At 40.5% G+C, this 27,500-nt stretch overlaps 2 protein-coding genes across 3 annotated transcripts in view; both read left to right on the top strand.

Annotated features, from left to right (window-relative positions):
- Window positions 1-196: 196 nt before the first annotated feature.
- LOC115359883 (protein SSUH2 homolog) lies at window positions 197-19,991 on the top strand. Of its 2 annotated transcripts, XM_030052564.1 has the most exons (12): window positions 197-326; window positions 10,422-10,517; window positions 10,729-10,813; window positions 11,033-11,162; window positions 12,653-12,713; window positions 13,518-13,642; window positions 13,817-13,879; window positions 14,600-14,679; window positions 15,518-15,610; window positions 16,195-16,300; window positions 17,106-17,213; window positions 17,647-19,991. In XM_030052564.1, exons 1-12 carry the CDS (start codon window positions 302-304, stop codon window positions 17,779-17,781), a joined length of 1,107 nt encoding a protein of 368 aa, XP_029908424.1. In that variant the 5' UTR covers window positions 197-301; the 3' UTR covers window positions 17,782-19,991. The 2 variants fall into 2 exon arrangements, with proteins under 2 accessions (XP_029908424.1, XP_029908425.1); XM_030052565.1 differs by lacking the exon at window positions 197-326 and having other exon boundaries at window positions 10,427-10,517; window positions 10,769-10,813.
- A 2,125-nt stretch (window positions 19,992-22,116) lies between these two features.
- The window catches only part of LOC115359744 (semaphorin-3D), a 102,256-nt gene continuing 96,872 nt past the window's right edge, over window positions 22,117-27,500 (top strand). The window contains exons 1-2 of the mRNA XM_030052361.1: window positions 22,117-22,283; window positions 22,585-22,912. The gene's annotated coding sequence lies outside the window, so the exon portion shown is untranslated. The remainder of the gene's footprint in view (window positions 22,284-22,584; window positions 22,913-27,500) is intronic.

The raw sequence follows: 27,500 nt of genomic DNA on the forward strand, positions 1-27,500 counted from the left end.
TTGTTTTGTTTTTTTTTCAAAAGTCTATTTTTTTAACTCAGCATTTTTTTTCATACCTAGTTTTAATTTTAGTGTAGTTTTAGTAAACTATAATAACCTTGATGTAGGTTTCGGTCTATCGTCCTGCAACCTGTTTGCCAGTAAGGCTTTTATTTTGAAGTAACATGAAGTGTGATTGTACTGTGACGCACTTGACGCCGCTTGTTGAGACGGAGCTTCTGTTTTCCTTTCTGCATTCTGTTCTCAGCGTACCATTCACTCGGAAAAACACAAGTTGGAGGGTGAGCCGAGACGTGGGAGCATGGACGGGAAAGACGACGATGCTGGTGAGTTTAGCTCTGCGTTTGAAACCTTTAAAACTCCTCTGCTCCACCAGAACCTCTGTGTTTGTCAGTGTGTGTGTGTGTGTGTGTGTGTGTGTGTGTGTGTGTGTGTGTGTGTGTGTGTGTGTGTGTGTGTGTGTGTGTGTGTGTGTGTGTGTGTTCACTCTGGGTCAAAGGGTACCAGGCAGCCCCGTTCACATACACACGCTGTGGCCCTTCAGGAGCTCACAGTGTGTGGTGTCCTCATGCCACTTTTATGTGCTGTGTTACCGCTCTGTCACTGCAGGATATCACAGTAGTGGATGAGTTATCTTGTGCATTCCAGTGGCAGCTAGAGTGTGGTTGGTGATGCTTGTATGATAGCTTTCTAAGATTGATCACAAGGCTCCTAGGCAGGCATGGCTTGTGTATGAGGCACATCGGCTGAGGAGGAAGACCAGGATACCACAAACCTGAAGAGTGTGTGCTGAATGTGTTGCGTAATGACTAATGTGGAGAAATACACCCACTGATACTTTGACCCAAGTCAGGCTACACAGCCACACCCTGATGCACTCCAGTAAAGTGATGAGGTTTTGTAGTTTACTCTTGTCTCCCTCTTTCATTTCTACTGCTGTTAGCGATTTCTGGCATTTCAAAGAAAATGGGAAATTAAACAATGACGTCTGACCCAGAGAACAGGTGTTAACTTGTTGCATGCAGCTGGAAGCAGAGGGAGTCATTTTGAAGTCTGCCTCTTTCAGCTCATAATGCTCAGATAGATATATTTCAGTTTAGCAAAGGATACTGACCAAAATTTTTCATTTACATGTTCTTGCCAAGTAATTGTTTGCATGGAGGAAAAGGAAGCACAAAAGTATCATCATGATTAGTGAGCACAAATTAGGTTATTAATGGTTAACTGCATTAACTAATTTATTATACAGTTATTTTAAAACACTACTTAATTTGAAAAGTGGATAAGTCACTTATATAAATAAGAATGATCTATGAATATGCATATACATACATCTAACATCTCACAGCATTTAAATGTATTAATAAGCAGAACCTCAATAGTTTGCCTGCTGTTATTTACAGTCTGTGGTTGTCATTTAAGTTTGTGCAGTTATCAGCAGAAATAAGAAACACACTGCCAAACAATCAAATGAAGCAAGAAATGGTTGTTTTGTTTTTTAAACAGATTTATCTGTTTGATGGTGGGGTTTCCTTAAGTTTCAAGGTAGATCTGCCCTTCACTTGTTCATTTCTTCCATATCCACCTTATCCAGGTTTTGTGTTGTTCTGCTGATAGACCTACAGTACAGGCCAAAAGTTTGGACACACCTTCTCATTCAATGCGTTTTCTTTATTTTCATGACTATTTACATTGTAGATTGTCACTGAAGGAATCAAAACTATGAATGAACACATGTGGAGTTACGTACTTCACAAAAAAAGGTGAAATAACTGAAAACATGTTTTATATTCTAGTTTCTTCAAAATAGCCACCCTTTGCTCTGATTACTGCTTTGCACACTCTTGGCATTCTCTCCATGAGCTTCAAGAGGTAGTCATCTGAAATGGTTTTCACTTCACAGGTGTGCCTTATCAGGGTTAATTAGTGGAATTTCTTGCTTTATCAATGGGGTTGGGACCATCAGTTGTGTTGTGCAGAAGTCAGGTTACTACACAGCCGACAGCCCTATTGGACAACTGTTAAAATTCATATTATGGCAAGAACCAATCAGCTAACTAAAGAAAAACGAGTGGCCATCATTACTTTAAGAAATGAAGGTCAGTCAGTCCGGAAAATTGCAAAAACTTTAAATGTGTCCCCAAGTGGAGTCGCAAAAAGCATCAAGCGCTACAACGAAACTGGCACACATGAGGACCGACCCAGGAAAGGAAGACCAAAAGTCACCTCTGCTTCTGAGGACAAGTTCATCCGAGTCACCAGCCTCAGAAATCGCAAGTTAACAGCAGCTCAGATCAGAGACCAGATAAATGCCACACAGAGTTCTAGCAGCAGACCCATCTCTAGAACAACTGTTAAGAGGAGACTGCGCCAATCAGGCCTTCATGGTCAAATAGCTGCTAGGAAACCACTGCTAAGGAGAGGCAACAAGCAGAAGAGATTTGTTTGGGCCAAGAAACACAAGGAATGGACATCAGACCAGTGGAAATCTGTGCTTTGGTCTGATGAGTCCAAATTTGAGATCTTTGGTTCCAACCGCCGTGTCTTTGTGAGACGCAGAAAAGGTGAACTGATGGATTCCACATGCCTGGTTCCCACTGTGAAGCATGGAGGAGGAGGTGTGATGGTGTGGGGGTGTTTTGCTGGTGACACTGTTGGGGATTTATTCAAAATTGAAGGCACACTGAACCAGCATGGCTACCACAGCATCCTGCAGCGACATGCCATCCCATCCAGTTTGCGTTTAGTTGGACGATCATTTATTTTTCAACAGGACAATGAGCCCAAACACACCTCCAGGCTGTGTAAGGGCTATTTGACCAAGAAGGAGAGTGATGGAGTGCTGCGGCAGATGACCTGGCCTCCACAGTCACCGGACCTGAACCCAATCCAGATGGTTTGGGGTGAGCTGGACCGCAGAGTGAAGGCAAAGGGGCCAACAAGTGCTAAACACCTCTGGGAACTCCTTCAAGACTGTTGGAAAACCATTTCAGGTGACTACCTCTTGAAGCTCATCGAGAGAATGCCAAGAGTGTGCAAAGCAGTAATCAGAGCAAAGGGTGGCTATTTTGAAGAAACTAGAATATAAAACATGTTTTCAGTTATTTCACCTTTTTTTGTTAAGTACATAACTCCACATGTGTTCATTCATAGTTTTGATTCCTTCAGTGACAATCTACAATTTAAATAGTCATGAAAATAAAGAAAACGCATTGAATGAGAAGGTGTGTCCAAACTTTTGGCCTGTACTGTACGCAAGTATCCTCTGCATTTTACATTCATATACTGTGAAGTATATACCTACAGTATGTCAGGAAGTTTGGTTTCTCTTTGATATTAGACAGACAGGAAAGAAAGGATTTTTTACCCATTCAAAAATCTTAATTCTCAGATGACTGAGAGACACTTCAGTAACCTTCATATTTTTTCAGGAATAATAAGCCACACGTTCACAATGCAAGTTAACTTAGATTTCAGAAGGGCATTGCTATAAATCAGTGATAACAGCATTTTCAAATATGCCAAATTATTTGGGCAAAAAAGGAGAACTTCAGCACAGTGGAAGGTGATTTAGCACGGCTTGTTTTTTTAGGAAATCAGAATCATCTGGTGTTAATAGAGAGAGAGAGCCAAACTACAGCCATTGGCTGTTGTGGACAAAAAAAAAAAGAAAAGAAAAAAAAGTTTTTTGGCCATTGGGGGCAGTACTGAGCACTTGCTAAACATAGTAGAATGTATCGCGGTCAATGGGGCTAAATGCTATAAAATGATCACTACATGTGATTCCAGATATTTACCTGTAAATGGATTATTTCTGTCATTGTTACACAGCCCCAATATTCATAATGAAGGCATAAGTATAAGTCGACAAGAAATCTGTGGTTGTGAAATGATGGCAGTTTCAGAAGATTTCCAGTAGCAGTGAGGCTACGTGCTGTTGACTGAGGAGACAGGAGAAAACATGTTGCTCCTGAATACTTTCAGATTTCATTTCCCTAAGCACATAGAAATGTGTATTGTCTTAACCACCAGTTTTCACCAGTGCATGGTCAAAAGATTATTATCCTTTAATCTGTGTAACCCAGTTTTAAAGCTCTACGTCGCCCCCTGGAGGTGGCCTCACATATGCTGTACTATTAATATACAAAGTGGTGACTCTGGCACTATATGTTGTTGCATGACACATCCCATATGAATTTGCACTCTGAAACACATTCTGTCCGCTTTACTGCAGAACCACATGCTCATGGCATCAGTGTTTAAAACCTTTTATAAATGCCCTATGATTCAATATACTATATATACTATATGATTCAATATCCCCTACAATCATGGGGCATTGTAAAACATGTTTTGTTTGTTTGTTAGATTTTGGCAGCGATTTTGCTCCTTAGTCCTCTCACTCCCCCTTATTTCAGCTGGCAGGGTGCTACAGAAGTATTTTCGATACAATGTCCCATTTGAGGCCCAGTAATCAAGTTGCCTTTGTTTTTCCCCTTTTTCCTCTGGTTTCCACTGATACCCCCCCTTCCCTCCTCCATTTTTCCCCATCCTCCTAGCTGAAAGAATGTCCCTCCCTCCTCCTCCCCCTCATGTTATTCCCACACTCTGTCCATCTCAGTCCAGATCTTTTCAGGGAAACACCTTCTCGCTTGGTATTTTTATCCCCCTCAGTCAGAGGTATTGTGTGTAGCGTGACATAGGCACACTGAGCCTGTTGTATTTTTATCCTCTTGGTAGCGGCAGCTTGGAGAAAACACTGGGAATTAAAAGCACTCTGAGGAATAGGGTCGGTAGGCGGTCGGTCATGTGGGGTGAAATCATGACGCACACACCAAATAGCTGCATGGTGCCCCGGACGTATCTCAATCAAGGCACTATTGTGTCTATTTAAGTCATATCACATTGTTGTGCAAAAAGTGACATTGTGTGGTATTTTGGAGGATTATTTGTATTGGTGTTACTATATAACCACATCAAGCAAAGGTTAGCTGAGGTTGTAGTTTCATGCTATTGAAATGAAATATCAAGGAAACAGGACCAAGACCGGCCCAACTTTGTGTACATGCCTAGCCAATTCACAACTCACTTTTAGTGAATGGGCATGTAAGGTACACACGCATATAGATCCATGGAAATTCAGTTCAGTGTGGGTGGAACATCAGACCACAACAGCAAAACATTTATGTTCTCATTTCAGTCAGCGTTCTAGGGATCCTTTTTTTTTTTTCACCAGACAGTCACAGTGGAGAGAGGCAGGAAAGACAGGGCAGAGAGAGGGGATGACATGCAGCAAAGGGTCTTAGCCAGAACCAAAGCCAGGCAGCCACAGCCTAGACCCAGCATCACATGGTGCACGCTCCACATGGTGAGCCACGGGCAGTTTTTTTTTTTTTTTTTTTAAACAATCTGGAACAGTTGCCATGGTTCAAATGAGCAATTAAATTCTAAGATGCTGCAGAGCAAATTTGGGAAGAAAAAATAAACCTTGTAACATGAAGCTCATTGTTCAGCCTTAAAAATAACTACTGCACACAGAGCTTATCATATCAGCAGCAATGAACACATTTATTTTCATCTCATTAATCATTTTGCTAGAGTAGATGTCACCTTTTACAATGACAGATAAATCATTCTGCAATCAGACTTCAAATTTCCTTCCTAAAATACCATACAGCACCAAGCTGGGAGCTGTAAGGGGTTTTCATTCAAAACACCAAAAATATTTAACAAAGACATGAGCTCTGAAGTCATTGCACAAGGCATCTGCTGCTCTCTTGAATGCTAAGCCTTTAGAGGTGTGCTCTGTTTACAGAAGTGATGCAGATCTATGCAATACAATGCAGTAAAGAAACAAAGGACATGCACATACACACACACACACACACACACACACACACACACCCAGTAATGTAATGTGAACTATTTGGTTAGAATAACAACCCAAGCAGTCATCTAGAGAAGTATGAGTTTGGCTGGTCACAATCGAAGCCAAGCCAACCTTTTTTTCCTGGGAAATAAAAAGGAAAGCTGTTTTTGCGTGTTACATCTGCTTTGTACAATACAGATGTACAATACAAAGTATGTTAGAACTTGGCAGTTTAATCCTTGTTCAGCTACGGTGAAACAAGTGTAGGGGAGAATGGAGATAAATCATGCCAATAGGTAAAATGAATCACGCTCTGTATCGAGGCAACCACACTCAAAATTAACTGTGTGGTCAAAGATTAAGGAAGAACTTTCAGTTCACCCAGGCGGTGATGGAGATGAGCCTGTGGAAACAGTGTTAGACAAACCAGGACTAAAAAATATGATTTTTGTCATGTAAAGTGAAGTCATCATGATTACAGTTTTTTTGATTGCTTGAACTCATTTTACAAATGCTTTGCTCACTGTGCCAAAACTCTAAACACAACGCAAATAAGACACAACACCTGGAAATAAACCATACACATTTATGGCAAACTGAAACTCAGTCATCAAAACTTAAAAATCCTTTGTCAAAATGCAACTCTGATAACAAAAGGATACACATTTCTATAATATGAACACACTTTCACAGCAGCAAGCAACACAATAACATACTTAACACAAAACACTGCAGTTTTTACTGCTTTTCATTTATTTCTTCAAAAAGAATTCTGCAAAGCTCAAAACAGAAATTAAGCATCTTTTCACAGTAACAGCTGTTTCCAAAATAACCAAAAAAATAAAAATAAATAAGAAAGGTGTCAACTCTGTCAACTGTATACAGTATACAGTATATTGTACTTTACAGTACAGTTTTTTCCAATCACTTTTTCCAGTATAATGAAACTGGGATCCACTTTGTCGTCATCTTCACCTCCAAACCACAGCAGAGGTTTTCTTTTGCAAATGTGTTCATACCTTTTCATTGGATTCACACATTTTTCACACTCTTTTGCACCTGCATCTCTATGAAATCACTAGTGCACCTGCATCACTGCCCTTTCCACCAATCACCAATCAGTCAGTATGCACCAAAAATAAAAAGGGCCTATAAATTGTATTCTGTATTTTTTTCAACTCCTTTGAGTTTTTCTGTGTAATACTGTATGTGAATTACAGTATTTCAGTTTTTCCATCAACACAGTAAAATTTCACTTCAAAGTCTTTCTGAGTTTGGATGCAGTTCTTTACTGTAAGTTCACATTTGAATGTGTAGCTCACAGGAGAACCTTGTTCACACTGACAGCTGTATTTTGTATTCTGTTGTCAACTGTGTTACAGTACAGTAAAGCTGATTGAAGTTGAGTTGTTTGAGGGAAATATTGGCTTTTGCTACTTGCTTTACAACATGTGACGATGTAAATCGTCAAAAAAATATGACTACCGTACACGCAGGAAAAAGTAAGGTTGAACCTGCTCAGACTGAAAAGGCTGTGTTGCATTCTGGTGTTGAGTATGAAGTGAGTGAGTGAGTGAGTGAGTGAGTGGATTAGTTGTATTGGGCGGTGACAAATTGTGCTTTTGCTGCATGTTTGAAATGTTTTGTCATGGTAAGAGCCTTTTGCAAACAAAATGTGTTATTTTGGGAAGAGAGCCTCTCATTAGGCCGATGGATTTACTGTTTTGAAACCAGGGTTTGTGAGTTGACAAACATAAATAAACATACATACATAGTATGTAAAGCAAAAATAAAACAGTACAACAAAATCAAACTACGTACAGCTACAAAATATCATCCACATCGCATACGATGTCTTCCTGTGCCTCTTTCTCTCACTGCCTCCACGCAAAGTACTCAACATGGCTGACCTGGGGCCACTTTGTAGTGCTTCGGCCCTGAATGATTGGTGTTCAGTTTTCTAAGTAAGTGCTTTCACGTGTGTGTCTCAGGTTTTCTTATAACCTGATGTGTTTTATATTTTGAACATAAGTGTTTTCCCAATTGTAACCACATGCTTTCATTTTTGAGCGAGGTGTCTTCTGTAGGAAATAGTGTCTAGTGTTCAGGAGGAAGTGTGTTGCAGAATTGCAAACACAGTTTAAAGCAGCACTTGTGTCTAAGGTATGGCCATGCCGTGTTTAAGGTTTAGTTCCAATGACTTCAAGTTTTGTCACATTGGTTTAAGAGTATGTTCTTAGTGTGTAAGCAATCGAAAAAAAACTGTAAAATACCACGAGTCTTGTATCTCAACAGACCTACATAAGTTTGGGACATTATTGCATGTTAGTTCATCACTGTATAAGCTACAAATTTAGGCTATAAACATATCACAAACATGAATTGGCATATGTCAAGCAGTTTTGTCAAAATGGAGGATGTGGGGTAAAATGTGCTGCCTGTGTTGGGGCAAATTGATCTGATGGCTCAAGCTACCCTAATCAATGTGACAGTCACATTTTAAAATGTTAAATATAGCCTATGTATCAGTATTTATTTTCTGTTGTTGTGGAGCAGGGCTGTAGTGATAGTTGATGAGGTGGGTGCACTGGTAAGTAGATCACTAGTTGAGGAAGTGGGTACACTCTGCTATATATATCAATGGCTTTTCAGCTGATAGGGTGCTGTACTGTAAATTACCAGAGCAAGAGGGTGGGCACACTCCTGGTATGGCATGACAGCTCAGCACATTTGGACCATAACCATGGAAAGATGATTTCTAATCACACAATCTTTGGCCTATTTCTTCATAATGTAGAGTTTTGTTCAGCTGAGCCACTTTAACTAGACATTACTGTGTGTTGCAGTACTGTGTGTTACTTTATGTTGAAAACTTGAGACCAGAAATTTGAAATGTTGGGTTTGTTTCACAGTTGAAAACTTTTATTCCACTGCTGAAATTAACCAAATGTATTATTTCTCAAATATAGCATGTCTTTATTTCATTTGATATTTCTTTATTTACATGTGCCGTTTTTTACCCACACGCACACTCAATTTGCTTCTGCTTGGGGGCAAGTTTTGCCAAAGGAATTTTTTGGATGGCTCATACCTCTAAAACTGCATTAGTTAGAAGCAATTTTTAATTTCTGTGGATTGACAACAAGCTTAAGTATACATAACATGTTGTTTGAAACAAATTCACTTTTTTTTGCTCTAATATCATGAGATGTAAGTAGTGCCTGTGTTTAGCCCGTTCTCCCATATGTATTTGTTGTTTACCTCGAGTTCACTGATGTACACATTGTTGCTAAACTGCCAGTGCACTTTTATTCCATCGTCAAAAAGAATTATTAGGAAAATCGATTTAAAATCAATTTAAGTCTGTCTGAATAGTCTTTGGAAGTGCCAGGTCTGTATATCTTTCACATTCTTTTACATTCTTTACTGATTATTCATTCGGTAATTTATTCATTCTTATTTTGTTAGTAAGTGGAGTTTGCATTTGCTGAGCATTTGTTACTGAGCAAACAGAGACAAAATGTAAAAACAAATGCAAATGCAGTGCACTTCCTAGAGGTCACCTCCCAATCAAACAGTCAAATCTAGTCCTCAGACATGTTCTCCTTGGATTTTCTGTTGATTGAGTTTGAGTTTCTGAACCTGGTGCTCTTTTCTTTGTCTGTTCAGTCACGGTGGATATCACTGTTCATGACAAATACACCGCTCTTCCACTCCTTGTCCCAAATAAGCTGCTGTTGCTGCTGTTGGAAACAGAAAAGGCATCACTTCCTGTTATGCCCGAGGATTTCTCTCTGTGAAGAGCTACGAATGTTCAGAGCAGCAACTGGAAAAACTCTGATGAACTGGATATAGTTTGAACGCCAATCACCAGTAGACAGCAGCAAGATTAACATTTATTCATGTGAAAATATTGTGGATTATTCCTTTTGTGCATTTCACTCAATGTGTTGTGTCGTCTTTGAAGAAGAGTGTATGTCCTGCGGCGTGCCTGTTACTATGGGCTGCAGTGACGGCCACTCCTCAAAAATGCCTTTGTTCTTCCTATGACTCCCAGAGAAGAGCTGTCCACCCTCTCTGAGCCTGCTGGAAAAGCACTCAATCTATACAGAGACATTATGGCTTCATTCAAAACAGTAACCCCACAAAGTTTATTTTTTCAGTTTTATTTTCTGCTCTTTTTGTCCTTTTACTTTTGACCTTTTTTGATTAAAGTAAAATAAAATTAAAAAACAATCCTGATCTGGCTTCAATTCCTTTTCTTGTCCTGTTAAGCCCATCACTTAGTAGAGGCTCCATTTTCCCTTAATTTGTCATAACATGGGTGTACTAATTAAATTTATTCTCAGTGGTTTGGATTAAACTGCAGAGACAGATTTCACAAAAACTATTTAACCCATTTTATATCTTTTTTTCTGTGTATCATTCTTTAATTCTCAATTTTGTTATCTTCATTTTCCTCTTACATTCCTTTTTTTCAGTTGACAGCACTTTGAAACACTGGTGGGATAGAGATAACAATGGACTTACCTCTTGCTATTGTTCTTTTCAGATGTGTTTGACCCTAACATACCAGAGGAAGGACCCTCAGCTCCCCCTCCTGGCTGGCTGGACAACGTCCATGGCTATCAGGACCACCAGGGCGACAGTGAGGCTTCTCTTCCTCTTCATTTTTCCATTTCTAGGTCACACTGCATAGTTTCTTCATCCTGTTTTTTTTTTTGTTTTTGTTTTTTTGTTATTGTGTGTGTGTGTGTGTGCGCGCGTGCACGCGTGCGTGTGTGTGTGTGCCTATGTGTGTGTGTGTGTGCCTGTGTGTGTGTGTGTGTGTGTGTGTGTGTGTGTGTGTGTGTCTCCAGATGGGGTTAACCCATTGTACCCTCCTCCTCCGGCTTTCAGCCCCCATTTTGACCAAGACAGGAACACTGCTGTGCCCCATGTCAGGTAACACACAAACACAAAATCAAGTTAACATCTATTATCCAGTATGATTATATCACAGATCCCCTTTGATGCCAACGGCATAAAGCACTATATATGAAATATGTGCACATACAAACATGAAGTAAACCAGGTTCATTATGTATTCACAAGATAAAACATATATCTGTACATGGGTGTGTGTGCGTGTGTGTGTGTGTGTGTGTGTGTGTGCTCCTCCAGAGTTCCCATGGTGTCTGAAGATGTGGCCAGAGATGCCTTGCTGAAGTTTGTGGAATCCAAATGGAGGTACAGCTCCAAACCTGCCAGGAACCTCACCTTCAAAGACCTGAAACCCATCACTGTCTACAGGGTAGGCCCCTCTCCTGCTGCAGGGGGCTGCTGCATTTTACTCTGGAACTCTGGACCTCCACTCATCTAGAGATGCAAAAGCTCAAATGCTAGATGGCAGATGAAATTCAACCCTATTAATGGGTTAGAAAAAAGTGGGCTGGTTGGCACCATCATTGAAACCAGTGAGTGAGTTGGGCATGGAAACCCCCACTGTAAACCACTCCAACACTGTGACAGGACAGAGATTCAGCTATATAACACAACACACTTCAGGTAATGCAGACAGGTGTTTTCTGTCCGATGTGTGCATGCTGCCCTGTCACTGGTTTCAAGACATCGGGAGTCTGTCCAGCAGCTGCATAAAGCTATATAAATAAAGTAGCCTGTATTTATAGGTGCAAATCAAAAGCCAGTAATGATTTAGTGCCACTGGCGTCTTCATCAGAGTCCATCAGGGGTTTTTTCTTGAAGACTTATGACCTTGTGCTCCAATGATCTGTTTTCCCTCAAGAAAGTTGCGGTACTTAACTGGTTAATGGTGATGCTGCTTGTGTGCTATCGCTGTTTAAGGCATTAGCTATCATTGCAGCTAAGCCAATAATGGAAACGTCCACCTGAACATAAGAACAAGCCAGAAATGCCATTTTGAGAGGTGCAAGAGTCCCAGTGGCACTGAAGGCAGAAATAAATAATCTTATTGAGTTGATCTTCAGCATTTTTTCAGTCAGCAGTAACTGCCCTGCTTCACAATATTAGTGGCCGCTTCTCACCATAGGTGTATTAAACTCCACTCCACTCCATTTATTCTGCAGGAAGGTGCTCACCAAGTCTCTCCGTGCCTTTTTCCACTTGGCTTCAGGCTGACGTTACTGGCCGTGGGTTATATAGGCACGGGACGTGGAGATGATATTCCAGAATCTGGCATTTCCCCCGTCAGCGCTGAAAATCCTTGACACGTTTCCTTTGTAACACTAGTGTGAGCAAAAACATAACGTCCCTGAGTCACTGTAAAAAGGTTTATGCTATGTAAATGCTTTTGCACAGGGAGAACTAACCATTCACTGCGGACTCATAGAGGATGTTCACTCTGCAGTTAGTGACTGCATTTGAGCTGGACAGTTAGAAAGTGGATAGACTCTAAGACATGGGAGTTAAGAGGTGTTATTAAGGATCAGATTAATATGCATATTCATAATGGTCGGAAAACTTGGCACCCAGCCAAAGGTGTTCCTCACCTATCATTTTTGTGCACCTTTTCTTTGCCACACTCTGCCCTGACATGTTACTGGTCGAAACTGGTAGTGTGAAGAGCAGAAGCCTTTCAGCTCCACTGGAAAAGGTAATATTGCAATCTTGGGGTTCTAATTGTGCTGTGAACAGAACTTGAGAAATATTTGTAGAACTAAAACGCTAATGTTCCTGTCTGGTACTATTTTGGATCTGTGACAATAGGTATTGTAGAGAATCCAATGTTTTGTTTCTCAGATTTGCTGCCTCTCTCTTCTGCAGTATCGGCTTGAGACCTTCACCGAGAGCAGATCCAGCGCCTGGGAGTTTGAACCTTACAATGGTAAGCTAACAAATTTCCAGCAATATTTCCTCTTGGAAATGGACTGACAAGATGAATGTAGATGAAATGTAGACCCTGTTTGTGATTTCACAAGTCAGTGCCATTTTCTTTATAAACAGTGTGGGAGCCAGGTGACAGAGCAGTGTTGAGTGACACATGGTTTCTGTACAATGGGGTGCAGTGCTGCATACTCAGTATTACAAAGATGTTCATGCTAATATTTTCCCACCTTGAATAGTCCAGTAAAATATTAAAGTTAAATTATTCACAAAAGAATAGACAGTTAATAGAGGGGTTACAAACCAGTTGATATTCAAATATGTGGTCTTAAGGATTTCTAGTTGTTATAGTTTCTATCATTCATGAGTTCTGATTTTCTGCCTCTAGTGGTGGGAAATTAATCTTTTGGTGTTACTAATCAGTAAATATATACCGAGCTGCTAGAGCAAAGTTATGTTTGGCGCACCAGTATATTTCTTTTTTGGTAACTTAACATAACTTTGATATACAATTTTTATATTCAAATTGCCACCTCTAAATACAACTACAGTGGTATTTGCCCAGTATATGTGTGAGTGACATAAAGTATTTGTTTCTTTTTGTTGACATTGGTCTCCATGCTGCAGGGCAAATGATATTTGGGACCAGGTTCATGTGCAAATGTAAATGGAGTGGAAGAGTCACACCCACACACCACAAACTGGCTCTGTGCCGGCCAGGCTTCAGAGGTGGATGTGTGATGAGTAAGTGCTCTAATACTTGAGCAGCTTTTTAAACCTTTTTTAATTGCTTTTCTCTCTAAAGGACAGGCGGTGGATGGTCCTCAGTTCGGTGCGAGTCCACCTCCGTGGGAAGTTCCTGTGACGATGCCCCAGTTATTCACTGACAGGGTGGAGAAGGTCCGTGTGCCACACTCCTCCTTCATAAAGGTGCAGTACATCAAAATGAATCTTGTATTTAGCTGATGATGTGGATGTGTATGTTATGAGCTGTTCCAAATACACCTGAGATGATTGTCATTATCATTTCCAATTAAGCCTTTTTCTGTTTGTGTTTTTCTGCTATTATTTGTATGCATGTGTGTGTGTTTGTGTGTGTTACAGATGTGTCACAAGTGCAAGGGCTGTGGCAGAACTCGCTGTAGCTTCTGCCATGGCAGAGGCAGGGTAAGATGGAAACTGTGTTTTTTGTTTTGTTTTGTTTGCTTAGGTTTAATTTAATTTAATTATTAGGTAACTGGTAGAAACAGCAAAGACAAATGACAAAGATCATGACTGGATTTGAGCAAACAAACATTTTGGGATTCAGATTTATGAACATAGAATATTGTTTTCCAAGTATGTTTCTTTAGCTATAATGTGTATATATAATGGATATTAAAAGGTCACTTTAAGCTCTACTAGGCACCCTCACACTTTGGCCGTGAGAGATAAAAACAGAAATTATATTACATCATCTCAGTAAACTGCACACCCTAAATTTCCGTGCCTTTGTAAAGAAAAGAAAAATTCAAACTGGGAGGGATTTATATTACAAAATAAGGTTAGCACCTCCCAACACTGACTCAAAATGACAAGAAATAGTGTTGGACACATGACCCAAACCCTGCTGTGTTTTGCAGGAGTACTGTACCAAAGATGGTGGTTACAAAGATAGTGGACTCTATCACCTCTTGTATCTCTCAAGTTTGTGCCTCCTTCTCTCCTTGCACCTCGTCCTCTTGGTCATGTCTCAGAAATTGATCTCTGCCATCATTTTTAAGGATGTTTCATTTCATTAAATGACCCTGAGGCGGTGAGAAGCGAGGAGAGATGAGGCTTGGATTATTCCAAGAATCTGTCTGCTTGTCTTTCTGTCTGTCTGAAATGTTTTCTCCCGTCTTGCAGAGGCGCTGCATTCACTGTGGCGGCCGCGGGCGCCACAACAAGAAACGCTGCTCCAGTTGTCACGGCAGAGGCCGAAGGAGGTGAGAGATCCGTGTTGCCCCTTCTGCTAGCAGTCTGTTTTCCAGTGCTGCTCTGGGACTGTAGCACACAGGGCAATACAGTGAGGTCTGCAAAGCAGAGACAGGCACAGGACAGTTTCCTTCACAACTTAATATTTTGAAATGTTGCTAAAAAAAACTTCGGGTAAGGTTTTGGCCATAATTAAAATATTTTCAAGCCTATTCCAGCCTCTCAAAAACCATTATTAATTTTGAAAATATGAACGTCAGTGCAGTCGAATACCTCTTCAAGTTCAATATAAAGTCTGCAAACGGTGCTTTTCGACAGTCTTTCTTTAGCATTTATGATACTACATCAGCTTGTACGCATCCACAACAACGCACCACCTACAGCTTTGTCAGCAGTTCTCTGTGGGGCTTCACAGGCTGAATGTTTGGGAGGTACTGTGGTCGCTGTAAAAAGTAGTTCCAAACACGGTCATGAACAACAACTGCTCAAAACCTGTTGTGAATACATGCAAAAATGCAACACCGTGAGTTCTTAATATTCCTGAGTTTCTCACCGCTAAAGCCAGCAGTGAGGCTGTGCTATGTACCGTTAGGAATGATATGAATCAATGAATTTGGTTGACAAATACTGAACCTGTCCTTTAAAGAAAAAAACTCCTTCAATGCAGAAAATGCCTTGTGTTCCGCTGTATTTGTAGAATATCATGAAATTATGGTGCACAGCAGAAAGCTTGATAATGAGATCAGGCTGAGGAAGTCCGAGTGTGTGATTCACTAAGCAGCACCCTTCATCTCTGCCTCTGTTTTCTCTCTCTGTCTCTCTCTCCTTCTCTCTCTCTCCCTCTCTCAGGTGTACATCTTGTCACGGGAAGGGGTTTAAAACTTGTTTAGTTTGCCATGGCAGTCAAAACCTGCTGCATTTCATCCTGCTCACTGTTACATGGTATGTCAAAAAACACACGCACACACACATATAGATACACTCATGGAGCCCCAGAGAAGCCATGGAAATGTTTTTTTGGTGTGTGTGCGCACAAAATCCTATATTATGCGCATGAAATATTAAATCAAGGTCACAAAATCCTAATTTACTTTTTCCCCAATTTCCCGATGTACTTTTTTGTGCTCTCAAATGGACTTTTCAAGCTTTCCAATTCATTAAATAGTGCCCACATTTTAGTTAAATTGTCCCTGCATCTGAAGAAAACGTGCTGTGGTTGGATGGCTGCAGGATTCAGGAATCTCCCAGGGCGCATGTGCAACAGTAGGACTCCAGTCTCTAGCTCTGTGGCACATTTTCTTTAGACAGGAGCAGCGTGGGTACAACTTGAGAGCTCAAGAAAGTGAATTGAGACCTCGAAATATGTAAATTGGGTGCACAAATTAAGATTTTGTAACCCTGATTTAGCATTTCGCGGGCACAATTTAGTACATTGTACACCTGAAAAAAGGGGGGAAAAATTCTGTGGCCCCCCCTTAGGCTCACATTCATTCATTCACACTCAAAATCTGAGTGCTTCACCGTAGGCAGAACAATAAAGATGACTTCATCCCGGACCGCCAGCCTGATTTCCCTGACAAAAAGTTTGAGAAGGTGACAGGAGACCCTTTCTTCATCGATGACAATGAGCTGGTAAAGCAAAAAAAAAGAAAAAAAATTGTTTGTATTGCATGCAGCATACTCATCTTTTACACTGAATCATCCAGTGCATGAGTTTAGGAATACAGTGGTGGAAAAAAGTTTTCGGACACCCTTAAAATTTTACACAATCTCACAATCTCAAATATTATCATGAAATATTTGTGGAAAAATCTTTTTTGTGTTTCAAAAGGTGTGGCTGCATTAGACAGATACAAACAAATACAAATTCTATTTTTTTATTTATTGTTTACAAGAAAAACTAACACAACTAAATTCTTGACAGTTTAATCTTTATCTTCAGGCGTGTTTCCTGCGTTAGGTTCCTTGTTTTAGCCATTTTTGTGTCTGAAGAACTTTCAAATGTCCTGGCTTTATATAGACATGAAGCTTGGCAACAAAAATTGTGCCTTTTAATAAAAAGAACGGCCTTCATCACTGGTACCAAAATGACCCAATACTCAAAATTTCTTGTGTATTTTTATGGAACCAATCAATTTTAAGTTTTTAATGGCTTTTTTAGGATTTGTTTAGTATTTTGGCTGTGACTGTACTAAAAGAAATTGCACTTGAAGACCTAAGAGTGATTCTTAATGCAATATTTGACAAATGCATAGGGTGTCCGAAAACTTTTTTCCACCACTGTATGTTATAGCGACAAAGAGATCACAAACCTTGAAAATAATGACCAGAATCACAAGATTGCAGAGCTTGTCTCACCTGTACCTCACCTTTCTTCCACTTTGAACCCGTTGTAGCTGCTGGAGATGTGTTTGATTTCCTCTCCATCTCCTCCCAGGTGTACCCCATCCAGGGCTTCCCGGACCAGGAGATCTGTGATGTATCCAAGAGACTGATCAGCGACCATTTCAGTCGCTTTAGTTCCACCAGGCGCATCCTGTGGCAGGTGCGACACACACACACACACACACACACAGACAAACACACAGAGTTACTTGTAAATTAGCCACAAATATTAATGATGAAAAAGAGGCTACACCATAAAAAACAGGATTATTTTTATAGTGCAGTCTATTCACCAATTTCAGAGAAAACAATTTTTAGAGAAACACAAGAGTAAAATAGTTCCTTAAAAATGGATCTTTAGCTTCTGAAAAAATTCATAATTAATAAACAATGTGAAAAAGCTTACACTTCAGATCACTGGAAGCCTTGCAGTACAAAACGATAAGTGTGTAAAGATGATATAGCAAGAATAGCAACACCTTTAAAAGTTATGTTGTCCATACTTTAGAGATATGAAATGCTAATGTTTGCTCTCCCTAAATGGATCGGTGGTGTTTGTCAGTGAGTGATAAGCCTCTGGTTTGTCTCCACAGCGTCAGACCATCGAGCTCATCCCGCTGACCCACGCCCATTACTCTTACAATGGAAAAGACTACGACTACTTTGTCTATGGCATAGAGAACAAGGTCTTCATCTCCAAATACCCCTCTGCATGTACTATTTTATAAGGATGCCCTCAAGTAGACTTATGTCAGCAAACAAGCAGAATGCAGGGTAATGGTAGGATGTGTTTTTTTAGGAACCCTCGTAATATTAACAAGCCTGCACCACCTGGAATGTATTTCACATGAATGTCAAACAGTGGCAAGCCTTGTTCTGTTGTAGCATTTATTTGAATGTCACTGGTTCAATTGTGATTGGTGGCAGAGGTGGTTTATGTTCTGTTTTAATATTTAAAGGGAACCAAAAAAAACATGAATTTGACTGATTTGTGCATCATAAGTGCCTCATACACAGTAGTATAATCCAGTATAATCTAGAAAACGTTATATGTTTATATTCAGGTAATCTGGTGTCTGGTTATATGTAGCACTACCTCTCTTCATCGTCGAGCCAGCTTGCCAGTCTTACTGGTACTGTATCTGCTCATTGGCTGCTGCCTCACTGACAGTGTGTGCAGGCCTGGAAATCTCATGTTAATCCAAATCTTCACAGTTATCCACGCACACTATAACTTTTTATATGGTTTTATACAAATAACTTTTTATTGCTGTATCGTACTCTGCAGTGCATAATCCTGCCAATATAGCTCTGTTGTGTCAGCATCTCATGTAGTTTATGAACTGTACATGTTTTTACTGTCATGTCCGTTCCAAAGTGGATGTCCTGGAGGTTGACATCTTTGTTTAGGACACAAAGCCATGATATTTATCCTAATACTCAGTGTCATATCATGTTTATGCAAAAATGGCTGTCAAGACTGAATTTCTGACATTTTGTAAACAGATTTTTTAAGTTGCATGCAGACCGTATGGTTTTGTAAACTTTTGTAAACAAAATATTTAATTTTCATGACTTTATAGAGAAATTTTTAAAAGGTGGGGGAAAAAATATTTGATTAGTTTGTAAACTTTTTGGTCCTGCTCAGGTTTTAGGGTTGCAGAATCATAAACATTCAAATGTTTCATGTACTGATTTTCTTTTATTTACATTTCATGCTCTTTTCAAAGTGCCAAACACTCATGGGTTTACAAGATACCAAATAATACAATTGCAGTGTGCAAACATTTCATTTCATGACAAAATTACAGGTTGTTAAACAGATCGATCATACACAAAATATTCTACCTTCTCTCCCAAGTTTGGTAAATAAAATCTGTTACAAAAAAGATTCCCTTCCTGAAGCACAACTCAGGTTTTTCATTATCATCCAGCATAAATGAAGGATATTTTACTATAAAGTCCATGCCATGGTTGTGGACAGGACAGTGAAATAAAAAAAAGAACCTCACTCTCAGTTTCACTGAACACACAAGTCTGTCCTCAGGAGTCACATCAACACCACAGCCAGCAGGGCTGTAGTCAGTCTGACTGTTTTGTAGTGTGATAAATCTGTTGAAATAAAATCCATGTAACTATTAGGACCCTGACTTTTTGTAAATGTGTGTATATTTTATTCTAACAATGTTATTTGATCAAAATTACAAAACACAACAAAATTTGCCATATTTCTGCCTTGGAAGGTCATAACGGTCCTGTATTCATTATAGACGGCGTATCAGTTCAGTGTTTGCTCCTTTTTCCCGCTCTTGAAGACACACGTCACTGTTGCCTAGCAACTGTTTTTCTAGTTTATTTATGCTGCTGAAAAGCTAAAACCAAAGAGGAAAGAAAGCTTTCCAACCTATAACCAAATAATTGAGGACAATACATTTAAATCAGATAAACAATAGCACTGAAACAGGCAGAATAAAGTAAATTATGAGTAGATGAATAGAGACAGAGATACTGCCACAGAGGCTTTAGCTTTGTTTCAGAGGCTTGATGACACTGAGTCTGATGGAGGAGCAGGTTTGGATACGACGTTTCCTGGTCTCTTCAAAGGTCCACTGACACTCTGATACTTGCATTATGATTTTACAGCACAGTAATTTCTAAACCAGTCTCTTTTCCTGCAGTTTAGCCAGTTTTTTTATTCTCCACTGTGACCATCAGCCTGACTCTTGTGGCCGTTTTACATGCATTTCCTACATGTCCATAAAGTTTTTTTTGTTTTTTTTTTCACCAATATGCATTGAAATGCATATTGGTGAAGGTTTTTTGTTGTTGTTTTTCAATTATTATTTCCTAACATCCAAGGAAGAATGAATTTGTTTTAAATTACAGTAACAGGTTCTGTAATTGTCGATTAACAAATAAATTTTCACATTTATCAGAACTGAAATGTTATGTCTTGATGTTTATTATTATTTATCCTAACATTACAGATCCATTTATTCTTATATTTTATACCTTTTCATCATCCGTTTTTCATTTTCATCATCTGCATATAATAATATGCCCACAATTTGATGATCAACCTTAACTCCTACACTGCAAGCTTTAATTTGAAGACCTAAATCATTAACATATGGAAAACAATGCTGGAGACAAAACATCTGCTTTCCTCACAACAAATTGTTGGGAGCACCATCCAGTTGTGTATTCATTAACCTAAGCACAGAGATAAAGAGACTGAATAGCACAATAACATTTATGATTGACACCAGACTTTACCAACCTATATAGTAGAAGTCCCTTATTAATCCAGTAACACCTCCTTGAAATCAATAAAACAAACAAATGTAGACCTTCTCCCCTTAATTCTCCCCTTAATTCTTGCACTTACAATGGAAGTTACTTCATATTATCAATATTATCATATTATCAATACATGCTCTGGCTTTTCTAAATCCATTTTGTTGATCCATAAGCAAACCTGTCCTCTCAAGCTGGCCTGCAAGTCATTCAACTCCACAACAACAACTCACTCCCCAGCTGATAACTTATTACCGAGAACCTCAAGTGACATTTTTACGATCTAAACCCTCATTCCTCTTCCCTAAAAGCTTTGCTTGGGGTCACACATGCATCACCATCTGCAGACTCTCCATTCAACCTTTACACTAAAAACTCAGAAAACACAGTAACATGAGGAAATGCACTGTCATATGTATGCTTCAGCCAGTTTCCAGTTTACTCTGAGTTGTAACATATATTATGACAATTATAGCCACTTTAATCACTGTTCAACCTAATGCAGCCATGTGCCTGGTTATAAAAGTTAGGACCATTTTTTTTAGCAGACCCTATCGTAAAAGAGGGGGGCTCCCAACTTTTTGAAAGGACCAGCTTTTTGAAAATGCTCCTTTCCAAGAGAAACTGTAGCAGGAAAAGAGACGAGGAGAAGAAGAGGTACCACACCTTGATATGAGGAGCTGCACAAAGATGTGTGACCACTGAACAGAATCAACAGGCCAGTGATTGAATTCAGTGAGATTCATCTGCTGCATCATCTGCTGTGCTCAGGTACAACACACATTTACATTTTACATTTTAATTATGCTGAGTGAACGCACCGCCAGAGACCACCTGCTTTTAATGCTGGCATCTTCAGGATATGCAGTGCGACGCAGACTGTCAAGCACCAAGTCCCTCTGGAAGTTGCAGTGCAGTTTTTGCATAAAACAAATCTGAACGCCAAAGTAAAATTCAGCCTCACTGTTCAGCCATGGAGCTCCAGAGGACCAGAGGAGCACCTACTGTGTCCTCTTGTCCAGTTATGTTTCCTATGCACACAAGACCATGACAATGTAAAGTGTCACTGAGGCTATTTAAACCCTTTTACAAAGCAAAGCGTGGGGCTATTCTCTATTGTAGTGTTGCAGTACTACCAGCAGAGGACAGAGCAGTCATGTCGGTAAAAATTCAGCAAACTCGATAAACTTGAGATACTTTTTTTCTTGATAGAGACACAGTGTGTGCTCCCTTAATAGACATTGTTCATTGTAGTCATATTAACATGAATAGCAGGTAAAGGCCGGGTTTTGCTAATGACATTAATGAAGGTTCTGTTCCATGTAGGTCTAACAGTCCTCATGTTGTTCATGCTGGTTCACTGGAGAGAGGAACAGAGCTGTAATTAATTTCATTGGGATCACCTGTGTTTACCTTCGTGTCAAAATGGCTGCTGTAAAAATGTCCGTTATCTTTTTGCAGGCTGTAATGTAGCTGTGTTCGTTACAGACAGAAGGATGTACACCGGGAAAAAATCATTCCTATTCTAGTGAAAACTTCTTGCAGCTACTTCATGGGCAAGTTTGGTCCATTAAGATATTTTGTTAGACTTCAGACATTTCATCGTCAGTCTAAGCAGAATGCTGTTAGAGGGTTACTTTCGTTCTTAGTGCTTTTATGTGTTTTGTGTCAGCAAACGAGGCAAAAGGAAAGTTAGCCACAAATGAAAATCATTAGATCATTAGATTTATTCCCTTTCCTGACATGAAATCAAGGAGACACTTTATTTGGAGGATGCAAATCATTGGGGTCTCCTGCGCTCGGCCTGCGACTCCAGACACCTGCCGCAGGGCGGGGCTGTGGCGTTTCACAGCAGCATCTCCAAGATGTGTCTGCTGACTTCAGGGCCTGTCGGAAATATTCAGTTTGCACGCGAAAGCCCATGAACCAACAGGTTGGTAAACAAGACTGGAAATGGTTAATTTTCCATGAGCACTCAGATGCAGAGACGTGACTTGAAATTTATGTCAGCAACTGATGGTGAAATTATTTATTTTACTATTTATTATTTATTTATTTATACTTTAAGAATGACACATCTCAGTGTATTATTGTAACTAGTCGTTTTGATGTTGACCTGTTATAAATCCTAATTAACAAAGCGTCTTATATTGCTATCTAGGCCTGGTTTGAGCTAAAAAATAGTTTAAAACGTTAATTACAGATTCATATTTCCCCTCTTAATTTTCCCACAGGAAACATTTAGTAGCCACCTAGAGCATCAGCCACCACCGAGGTTGGATTTTCCTTGGTCATGTTTGATTTCCGCGGAGCACTTGAAGGCATCATGAGCCGCACAGCGGGACTGTGGTGAAGGAGTGGCCCCGCCGCCTGCCCACATGTGCTCAGTTTGTTTATAACGTGTGGAGCTCAGCGATGGGCAGCCTTCAGGTGTCCCGGCTCTGAAGCCCCCTGCACACAGACCACAGACGGACAGCGTCCCGCTTCACATCCACCATCACCATCAGCCCCGAGCCCAGGTGGAATATCTGACACCGCCAGCTGGGGAGAAAGTTTGACTTGGTGAGTTCTGAATACTTTTAATCTTTACAAGTGCGCTCTTGTGTGTGTGTGGATACGCCACTGATGGGATCTGAGCACCGAGTCGCGGAGAGGGAAACTGAGCCCCTGGGATTTGATCTTCAATTAAACCACAAATTATCTCAGAGGTAGCTGGACTGATTTTGTGTGGGTTCAGTCAAGATCCTGGGTTGATAGTAGAAGCTCTTGATTGGTTTGGGGCTCCCGATATGGGACAAGCTCAAAATACAGAGTTGTCCGACTTCATGTGTTGTGGATTATTCTATTCTATTCTATTCTATTCTATTCTATGCAATAGAATGAGATCAGGTCTGCTTTAATGTTTAGTTAGAAAAAAGTAAACTTTAACTTTTTTCATTACAATCATAAAATGTGTCATTTGTCACATCATATGTCAGTGACAGTTCCTGTAACAATGAATTTCCATTAATGTGATGCAAATTAACAGCATATGATGCAATGTGGTGTTATGGTTAACGTAGCCTTGTTATTAACGTGATTTGTGTTGAAAAGTAGCATAACTGTGTACTGTCCCAATGAAGCAGGACTGGGATGTTCAAAGTGACACAGGTGTAATTCAAGACAGCGAAACTACTTCTGTCAAGTTAATGTCAGTTGAAGTCACATCCTGAGACTTCCTGTTGTTTTTGGTGGCATGTTTGCATACTTGTGGTTTTTGTGTGACTTTAAAAGGTTACCGCTCAGCTGGAATGCATTTCTGTGTGGATTTATTAGTTCGCTTCCTCTCACATTAGAGCACATTACGTCTTCTCTGAAACTATCCTCCAATCTGTTCTGTCCTGTCCTTTTCCTGATACTGCAAATGGGGTTCAATCAGAACGGCGTAGAACAAAGTGGCACATAAATATAAAAACAGACAGGAAAGCATAGAGAAGAACTGGCACTGAACTTATGTGGAACAGCGCAGAACAAAACGGAACAGCATGTACAAGCATTTTTTGTTCAGAATAGATGGTTATTCTTTCCTCTGTGTCAAATAAGTGTTTCACCATGTTCACTGCTCTATATCAGTTAAATACTTGATACTCAAAGTGGAGTCTGGATAGCTCCAGGGGTCCTTTAAGAGGTACTAGTGGTCTGTGAGGGTATTCTAGGGGTTTCAGAGATCTTTAGGGGGTCCAAGGGGGCTTCCAGTGTTTTTGAAGGTGTTCCAGGAGTCCCTCAGGGGGGCTCCAGGTGTTCTTGAGGGCAGCTGAGGAAGAAACATGTTCAGAGTGGATTGTCCAACATCTGCTGTTTTTGTGGGAAAAAATAAAAAATAAAATAAATAAAAATGCACATACAAAAAGCCCCAGCATGGAGAGCACAGACGGTACAGATCCTGCCAGTCTGTGTCTGTAGTGAGTAAACCTCCCCTGATTGTCCCTGCCTTTCCTGTTATGGAGTTCACCACACACACACATACACACACACACAGTCTGTGTGCAGGACTGCTGTTTCCTGCCCTCTGTGTGTGTAAGTCTGTGCGCGTGTGACATTGTTGTTTTCCTGGCTGCATTGTGTCATTGTCTCTCCTCTCAAACGGCAGTGCTGTCGTAGTGATAATAATGGAGTGACGGGGGTGCAGAGGCACCTGTGGAATGGATGTGTGTGAGTGTGTGTGTGTGTGTGTGTGTGTGTGTGTGTGAGAGAGAAAGAGAAAGAGAGAGAGAGAGAGAGAGAGAGAGAGAGAGAGGAAAGTTTGCATTGTCTCAGACAGAAAATGAAAGAGAGAAATTCAGTTAGAAAGAATGAAAACAAGTGAGCAAAAACAAAGAATGCAGTACAATGAAAGAAAGAAAGAGATACTTATGTATGTATGTAAGAGCCCATTAGCTGCTGTATATTTGTACTAAGAACAGCGTAGAGCCCATCAGAGCTACTTGACTCCCTCTCACTCAGGGTCCTTCAGGTTTATCTCTCTGGCTGCGGAGTGAAGCACTGAAAACGAGGGAAAACTTAACGCTGGCAAGGTGAGCCAGCCAGCGGAAGTCGGCACTTGAATCAAAGAGATTGAGTGAGAGGTGGCGATGTAGTGGAAAAGAAAGGAAACGGAACCTAGAGGGATTTCAAGATGGGGATCGTTGAGCCTGCGGTGGCCTTTTGCTGGTGTTTCCAAGTGTTGAGTCCAGGCGGCGAGTACATCACTGCATGACTTTGTATCAACAAAGACTCGAGAGAAAAGTCTTATCTGGTGGCTGCCAGCCAGAGAGCACTAACACTCAAACACTACATTGCTCTCACTTCTGATAGGGTTTTTTATTCTGGTTACTTGCCAGCCTGGAAGGTTTTAATAAACTGAGCAAGGCTGAAATCTAATTAAACACAGGGAGGCAAACTAGAAAGGCTGAGTTGTCTTCACCGCACATGGGAATTTGGGAAACAAGGACAATATCAGTGTGTATAATCCAATTCACTTTGAAAAACTAAATGATGTTAACATTTTTGTCTGTTGTTTTATGTTGTCTCTGCATCCATACCACCATGAAAAAAAAATCTGCATTTTTTTATTCTCCTTGGCTATTAAAGAGATACTTCCTCTATTTATTTGCAATATTTGCCATCTTTGCTTCCTCAATTGGCAGTGTTAAAAGAAATAACAAAAATATATAAAAAAAAAAAAAAACAAGATTGTATGTCTTCTCTTTGAAAATACACCCGCAAACCATACTGTAATGTGAGACTCTTTGAAAATTGTGTTTTAAAAATTAAGTTCTATGCTTTCACTTAGAGACCCCTTTTCCTTTCAAAACCATTAAAACAAATCACTCATACTGTATCATCGAGATGCCAAAAGTACCAGAGAAGTTGTTTTGATTTTGATTCAGAGTGATTGACAAAAATAATGAGTCCTCCCCCACCAGTGCTGTATAGCCCCGTAATGGGAGCAAGACTTATTATTGTTGGAGGACGAGTCAGTTCTCAGTGTACCACATTAATATATCACACACCACCACAGCTCTCTAATCTGCACTGATCCACGTCAGTAGTTGTCAGACTTTTTGTCTGGGGGATTTTCTCTGATGGCCAAAAACATGATTTTGTGTGCTGTAATGCGGTAGGTTGTTGCAATAACACTGTAGGGATTTAGATTTTTACAGTTGAGTCATATTAAATTCTTAGACAGTTCTTTTCCCCAGCTTGGATTTTGTGCTGGGGTGTTGGTGTGCAATCACAGTGCAGCTTTCAAGGAGCGGTACATCCTCGAGGAGTCTTTCAACCTGTGGCCTGTTACAGGATGCTCTTTCTAACTTTTAGGCACAGCGTAGCATCACACACGCATGGAGTCGAACCAGACACCGTCCTTTTTCTCTGTTTGATGGTCTTTTATGATTTCCCAAACTCTGAAATGTGCTTCTCATTCTCCATGGATGCAGTTCACATCTTCGGGAATGACCCAATCTCACGCAGGCTGTACATTTGTTTGAACTCCAGGTCTGTTTTCCATTCGGTTGGTTCTGTCTTACGCCGATTTGACATCCAAGTGACCCCCGATGTGTATGTTAACCCTGGCAGTGGGACAGTGAGAAGCCTGTCTCCAGGCTCCCAGAGGCATTGACTGTCCTGATCAAGATTAGCATTCCTGTCGACTGGGAAGCAGTAAATCAGTTAATGCCACAGGATGCTGAATTTGAGTCAAGTTAGTTTCCCTGCATATCGAATAGGCAGTTTCCAGTGGGCCCTGCTCTACATCATTTAAATAAGTGACTTTCAAACTGGGGTCTGGGGAGCTCCATGGGTCACAGAAGGGGTCCCATAGGGTTCTTGTGTGGATTCCAGGAGTTCTTGAGGGGCTTCCAGACACTCTTGATGGAGTTCCAAGGGTTCTTGAAGGGGTGGTGGGCATCTTGAGTGTGTTCCAAGGGTCCTTGAAGAGGTTAAGTGGGCCTTGAGGGGGCTCCAGGGGTTCTTGAGGAGGTTTCAGGGGTCCTTGAAAGGGTTCCATAGGTTCCCTGAGGGTTCCATGGGGTCCCTGAGTGGGTTTAATCGGTTCTTGACAGGACAGGTGACCAGGGGTTCTTGAAGGGGTTCCAAGAAGGGGTTGCAAGAGTTGTTGAGGGGATTCCAGGGATTCCCATGGAGTCTCAAGGGATTCTTGTGGTGTTTCCAAAGATTCTTGAAAGGATTCCAGAGGTTCTTGGGGGGTTCTGGAAGTCCAGATGGGGTTTCAGATGAGATCGCGGTGTGATATACACTCCTAAGAGTGCACACACACATACACACACACACACATAGGAATTTTGAGAGTCAAAGCAAAGCATGAAGAAATATTTGGTGTGTTTGTGTGTGTTGAGAGAGTTAGGGACAGAGGGTGTATTTGCCCACGTGCGGGTTGACAGCCCAAAGCAGTCTTTCTAAGCCATAACTGCAGTTCTGCAATAACAAAGTACAAATCTCTGTGAAGCTTTTATTCCACCTTTAACCCCCGCTATGAATAAACATCTCATCACATCCATGTATCCCCGCTGGATGATAAAGACTAATGGAGGCTGTTCCAGTGAATTAAGACTTCTAGCCCAGTGACTGCAGGAGTCTGGCTGTTGGAGGCTCAAGCGGGACCGGGACAGAG

This window comes from Myripristis murdjan, chromosome 5 (genome assembly GCF_902150065.1).
Source record: "Myripristis murdjan chromosome 5, fMyrMur1.1, whole genome shotgun sequence".
NCBI lineage: Eukaryota > Metazoa > Chordata > Actinopteri > Holocentriformes > Holocentridae > Myripristis > Myripristis murdjan.

Coding starts and splice junctions, on each gene's coding strand:
- LOC115359883 (XM_030052564.1), top strand. CDS start 302: ATGGACGGGAAAGACGACGATGCTG. Junction 327..10,421: donor CGGGAAAGACGACGATGCTG/GTGAGTTTAGCT, acceptor TGTTCTTTTCAG/ATGTGTTTGACCCTAACATA. Junction 16,301..17,105: donor TCATCGATGACAATGAGCTG/GTAAAGCAAAAA, acceptor ATCTCCTCCCAG/GTGTACCCCATCCAGGGCTT.